Source organism: Bombus vosnesenskii, unplaced genomic scaffold (assembly GCF_011952255.1).
Source record: "Bombus vosnesenskii isolate JDL3184/JDL3185 unplaced genomic scaffold, Bvos_JDL3184-5_v1.1 scf7180000013444, whole genome shotgun sequence".
Classification (NCBI taxonomy): Eukaryota; Metazoa; Arthropoda; class Insecta; order Hymenoptera; family Apidae; genus Bombus; species Bombus vosnesenskii.
The window spans coordinates 711,154-716,953 of record NW_022883055.1 but is presented as its reverse complement, the minus strand read 5'-3'; the positions used below and the strand labels follow the sequence as shown (position 1 = coordinate 716,953).

The following is a 5,800-nucleotide window of genomic DNA, read 5'->3' as shown; positions in this document are numbered from 1 at the left end:
TGTATTGTATTTTTAAAGCAATCTATACATTATCATATGATTTATGTAAGTTAATAAATACGTATGAAAGTAGTTACTTTGTATTATTGTAAATTTCCAAAAATATATAGCTTTCGAATTCTATATTCTTGAGCATCTTCATATTTGTCACTGTTACGAATGATATATCCATTCTTCAGTATAGAATACTAGAATACTGTATAATACAGTTTAGTACAGTTGTACATACTACTATACGACTTGCGATACAGTCTGTTATTGAGTACAGTCATAGAGATATATCGTGTGATCGAGTGTAAAGATATAGTACGTGAAGGAACTGAAAAAAGCGATATTGAAATAGAAAGGGAAGGCTTCACAGAGGTCTTTTGTGTCTTTGTCTAATAAGCATGCACATTCGTACAGTAAATATGAAGCGTAACACTGATCAAAGAACGGCGTAAGTATGCACGTCTGATCAAACAATTCGTATTCTTTCTATTCGTATACCGTATCTACTTTCACGGTAACATATGATATGATTTGACATGACTCCGTCGCGCACTCTATTCTTATATCTCTATGAGTACAATGTTGGTAGTAGTATAGTCTTGGAAATGTTATCCGTTATCCATGTGTACAGTACATATGTATAGTACATAGTAGTATGTACATGAGTCCGGATAATATTATCAGTGTGCTATTAATTAACAATTACTAGAAATAAAATATAAATATATTGTATACAGACTTCAATGAAATTTTATAATCGATGATATAACAATTATAGGTTATGTTATTATAGGTTATGTTCATCAACCCGTATAGAAAGGTGCACGTGGTAAAATTCATCATTTATAGTTGAATTAATTCAGATTTGTTTGATCGAAGCAATGGCTTTAAAAGCACAGAAGAAAACCTTAGCAGACAAAGTGAATTCATTAGTTACTACAACACCAGTAACTTTTAATTCCGACGATGAAGCGGAAGACACGAAAGCAAAACTAGTTGATCGTTATGATGAAAGTGATAATTCAGATAGTAATTTCCAAATTTCGGAGATACGTAGACGAAATGTGGATCTCTTGGATCAAGTGGACGAAAGGTACGAAATTTTACTTCAATTTTATTATAGAATTATTTAATAGGATCATTATTTCTCTATTATAGATATAAAGGTAAAAAAGTTTCAAGAAAAGATATATATGAGGATGATGATGATGAAGACTCTGTTGTACAAAGCACTTCAGAAAGTGAAGATGAAGAAATGAATAGTATGGAGCAAGAAAGTGATGATATCAGCAACAGTAATAATGAAGAAGATATGGAAGATGATGATAGCAATATGGAGGATGATGAAAATGATCATTCGAATGAGGAAATGAGTTATGACACTAAAATGAATTTAGAACAAGATTCTGAAAATGAAGATAGTAAGGATATCCCTTCTACAAAGCAGGGGACAGATATCAAGACAATATCGCAGATAAATATAAGAGCAGATATAGAAAAAGGTAGTTGTGTTAGAAATCAATTAAAGCTTTGGGAAAATTTGCTAGAAATGAGGATAAAATTACAAAAATGTTTAATTACTAGTAATCAAATGCCTCAGCATGATGTTTATCAAAATTTTAAAATGGATGCAGAATACACAAAAACAGCTGATGAAGTAAAAAATAAGTTGAAAATATTATTGAATAATATGTTACAGTTGCAAACTTTCTTTTTAAAACAATACCCTGAAACAAAAAATTTATCTATGTCCAATAAAAAAAGGAAAGCTGAAGAAAGCACAGATGAAATAGCAAATACAGAAGATCCAATGGATGAAGAAATTCTTTCAGATACAGAGGATGAAAATGAAGATAAAGATACAATTTCAGACAAATATAAAGAAAGCTTTAACAAGAATGTATTTGGCAAAAAATTGAAACTTAAAGACTATGAAAAGATATTAAACAATAATCACAAATCATATATAGAATATAGAAATTCTGTTGTACAAAAATGGAATGAAAAGACAAGGATAACTAGTGGTAAATTAAATAAAGGTATGAGTGAAACAACTCTAAAACAAATTGAATTCGCTCTAAATGATAAGGAAAAGTTGCTTAAAAAAAGTCGATTGAAACGTTCTGAATATAAAATTGTTGGTAAGGAACAAATAACAGAAGATAGTGATGGTAGAAAAATTCAAGACTATGATTCTGAAATTTATGATGATGATGACTTCTATCATCAACTTCTAAGAGATTTAATTGAATATAAATCATCTGATATCACTGATCCTATACAACTTAGTAAACAATGGATAAAATTACAGAATATGAGGCGAAAAATGAAAAGAAAAATAGATACAAGAGCTACTAAAGGTAGAAGAATACGTTATAATGTACATAATAAGTTAGTAAATTTTATGGCTCCTATTACAATAAGTGATACATGGACAGATCATGCAAAGGATGAATTATATAGTTCTTTATTTGGCAGAATTAAACCACCAAATGTACAAGTTGGTCGTTAAGTTTAGGACAATTAATAAAATGTTAATTTTATATATTTTAATCAAAAATATTTTATAAGATTTACAGAAATTTGATAATGAAATACAGACAAAAATAATTATAGTTAATATTATGCAATAAAATAAATAAACAAAATTTGTTTATTGTGTATATAATAACGCAAGAGTGCTTAAAATTTTATACTTAATGATATTTATTGGAATATTATTTTTCTTAGCCTTATCAACAAGATGTTGTATACATATAATTTTGTTTAATAAATAAAGTAACTTTAATATATTAATTGATTTAAAGTCATTATAAACAGATTGATCATATTCATTTTTTTATTATATTTTAAGGAGAACATCAGGCAGTTAAGTATAAAATATTTAATGTAAACGTGACTATCTATATAATCTGCAGGTATATTTTGCATATTTTTTCATGTAGCAGAGTTGCGCCCTCTATCTATTTCGTGTCAAAATAATAAACTGCATCAATTAAACGTGATTTACGTACAAAAATAATTTTGTCCAATTTTTTAATGCAAATGCATCACTGTGTGTCTCCTCTACATCCGTTCTTTTCTTAATCAACTACGTCAAGCTTTAGAACCAGTAGTCTTACTATTGTATTTAGTTGATCCATGGTTGATGTCTATTTCGTTTCATTCTACCTAATTCGACCGGCGATTTCGCTCGAAGGAGCAGTTATGGATTCTGCTTGTCAAAATTCAGATTTTAGCACTAAATATTTGCTTGGTCAGTTAAATATAGCCAGAAAAGAAATTAATAATTTAAGGTATTATTTGCATTCTTCTGTCCCATCCTATCTTTACGAGTTCAAAGAATTACTCAAAGAGATATCAACAAGTTCTACTCAAACATGCTGTTTTCTGCAAACTTACATATTTGTAGTGTACATATAACTATGTGTATGTATGTGTTCGTGTATATATGGAGTGTATGACTATTACACATACGTAAAATAAACGATACAATTAAAAATACTACAATTTTTGTTAAAGTTAAAAATTTATTAAATTCATATTATATTTTATACCTTATTAAAATTTTATTTTTACTAATATGTGACAGTTTATTGTATTAATTGTAATTTCCACAGACAACAAATAAAGAGTCTTCGATATATACATGAAAAAGATGTTGACAGCATAAAGCGTCTTTTGGAATCATTCAGAAATAGACCATCTATGCCTGACGCAAAAGTTATAGGTCCAGATGATGTCAAACCTAGCACTAGTACAGATGATGATACCATAAAATTAAAACCAATTGGAGTAATATCTACTTGGTTTCCTAGTAAACGTGGTACACCTAGACAAACTGGAGTCTGTGGAAAAGTACCAGGAAAATTGTTATTATATAATTCAATATTTACTAATCCTGATCATGCACTTGAAGGATTACAAGATTTTTCACATATGTGGTAAGATAATCTATTTAAAAAGCAAATAGTTTATAGTAAACAATTTTTTTTGTTTTATTTATCCCTAAATAATTAATATAAAATCATTTTTCTCTCAATAGGGTTCTATTCTACTTTCATAGGAATGATTCAACACATGTTCGTGCCAAAGTTGCACCACCAAGATTAAATGGTACAAAAACAGGTGTATTTTCTACACGTTCTCCACACCGTCCATGTCCAATAGGTTTGAGTTTAGTAAAAATTACAACAATAGAAAATCATACAATTTATTTTGAAGGTGTAGACATGGTTGATCAATCACCTGTACTAGATATAAAACCTTATATACCACAATATGATAGTCCTATATATTTTGAGAAATTAAGTAACAGATCACAAGAATCTAATGTAGATGATGCATTTGAGTGCATAGAAGAAACTGCCAGAAATCAAACATGTGACACATTCAGTACTAATGTTAGTCTTGGGGATGAAACAAGAAGTTTACTTTCGGAATCTTATTATAGAAAAGTTATTAATAAAACAAATCAAGAGACAGATGTTTCTAGAGACGAAGAAATTGCTTTAAGGTTACAAGCTGAAGAGTTCCAAAGAAATTCAAACTTTGAAAGTTATTCCAGTATGAGACATTTTTCTGAATTAAATGATATCAGTTTGCACAATAATAGCGCACTACAACATAGCATAGATGTAACCGATATACATAGAACTGCTCATACATTTTCCGACACTTTGTCTGATCCACGGACAAGTTTGAATATAATAGGACATAACGTACTTTCGTCCAACGTGGAACAACCAGAAAGTTTAGTAGATATAAATAATAGATTACAAAATATTAATGTAAATGGTCGTACTAACATCGAACCAACATACGGATCAAGAAACGTGGGATCTAATTACACAGAAACACATGCTTCTCGGTCTAGACTTTTAGATGGAGCTGATGGACCAAACACCATTTGTGGTACAGATATAGATTTAATTCATCGACGATCGTTAAATTCGAGAATTGATAATTCTCCTGTAAGGATGGGGGTACGCGAAGCTCCTGATGGAGAAGAAGGATTAGAACCGCAAGTTCTTACTCCTTCACAACATTTACCGAATCAAGTAATAAGAACAATGTCAAACAATAGCTTACCAGACAGTGGAGACACACATTTAGTATTCTCTTCTGAATCGAGAAACGCTGAGAACAGAGAATCTGGAGCTAATATTTCTTCGGAGATAAGAATTCCAGAGTGGATATCGAGACCTCGAACACCTCTATGTGTAGTATTTAACGATCGTGCTTTGATTCAATTAAACGAGATTTTAGGAACTAAAATAAATGACCAAAAAATAGCCATTGAAAATGTACTTCGCGAGGATCCTAGATCGGTATATCTGAGACAACGATGGGGTAGCCAATTTTATACTTTCTTAATTCATGATTTACACATCACTTGTAGATTCGACGACAGCAGGGGTATAGTAACAGTTTTTCAAGTCAGACACGCTGGTCGTATTTGCGAATGTGGAGAGCCTGAGTGGCAATGTTTGGGTCATTCACCACCCTCTTCTTAAACGTACGCAAATGTGTATGTATGTATGTATGTATGTATGTATGTATATGAATACGTGCATATAATTTTTAAATTTGTTGATTATATTGTAAAAGGTGATAGTGAGAAACTTAATTTATATACCTTTAGGATATTTTGTATGTCATATTCACTTTATTTGTAAATCATCGAATATTTCGTATTAGCCTAACATTTGTTAGTAAATTATGAATATATAATAAATCAGAATTCGGGCCTTTTAAATAATCATTAGTAATTCAATCAAAAATATAAAAATTATAAATACAAAATTAA

At 29.9% G+C, this 5,800-nt stretch overlaps 2 protein-coding genes across 6 annotated transcripts; both read left to right on the top strand.

Moving 5' to 3' along the window:
• The first annotated feature begins 224 nt into the window (after nt 1–224).
• Nucleotides 225–2,690, top strand: LOC117238231 (protein AATF). 4 transcript variants are annotated; one of them, XM_033502979.1, is made up of 3 exons: nt 225–439; nt 770–1,084; nt 1,150–2,690. In XM_033502979.1, the coding sequence occupies exons 2-3, from the start codon at nt 873–875 to the stop codon at nt 2,501–2,503; spliced, it is 1,566 nt and encodes a 521-aa protein (XP_033358870.1). In that variant the 5' UTR covers nt 225–439; nt 770–872; the 3' UTR covers nt 2,504–2,690. The 4 variants fall into 4 exon arrangements, with proteins under 4 accessions (XP_033358870.1, XP_033358869.1, XP_033358871.1 ...); XM_033502978.1 differs by having other exon boundaries at nt 785–1,084; nt 1,150–2,689; XM_033502980.1 differs by lacking the exon at nt 225–439 and adding an exon at nt 560–644 and having other exon boundaries at nt 785–1,084.
• Nucleotides 2,691–2,797: 107 nt separating this feature from the next.
• On the top strand, nt 2,798–5,658 carry LOC117238172. 2 transcript variants are annotated; one of them, XM_033502841.1, is made up of 3 exons: nt 2,798–3,287; nt 3,612–3,935; nt 4,037–5,658. In XM_033502841.1, exons 1-3 carry the CDS (start codon nt 3,133–3,135, stop codon nt 5,505–5,507), a joined length of 1,950 nt encoding a protein of 649 aa, XP_033358732.1. In that variant the 5' UTR covers nt 2,798–3,132; the 3' UTR covers nt 5,508–5,658. The 2 variants fall into 2 exon arrangements, with proteins under 2 accessions (XP_033358732.1, XP_033358733.1); XM_033502842.1 differs by having other exon boundaries at nt 3,146–3,420.
• Nucleotides 5,659–5,800: the final 142 nt, after the last annotated feature.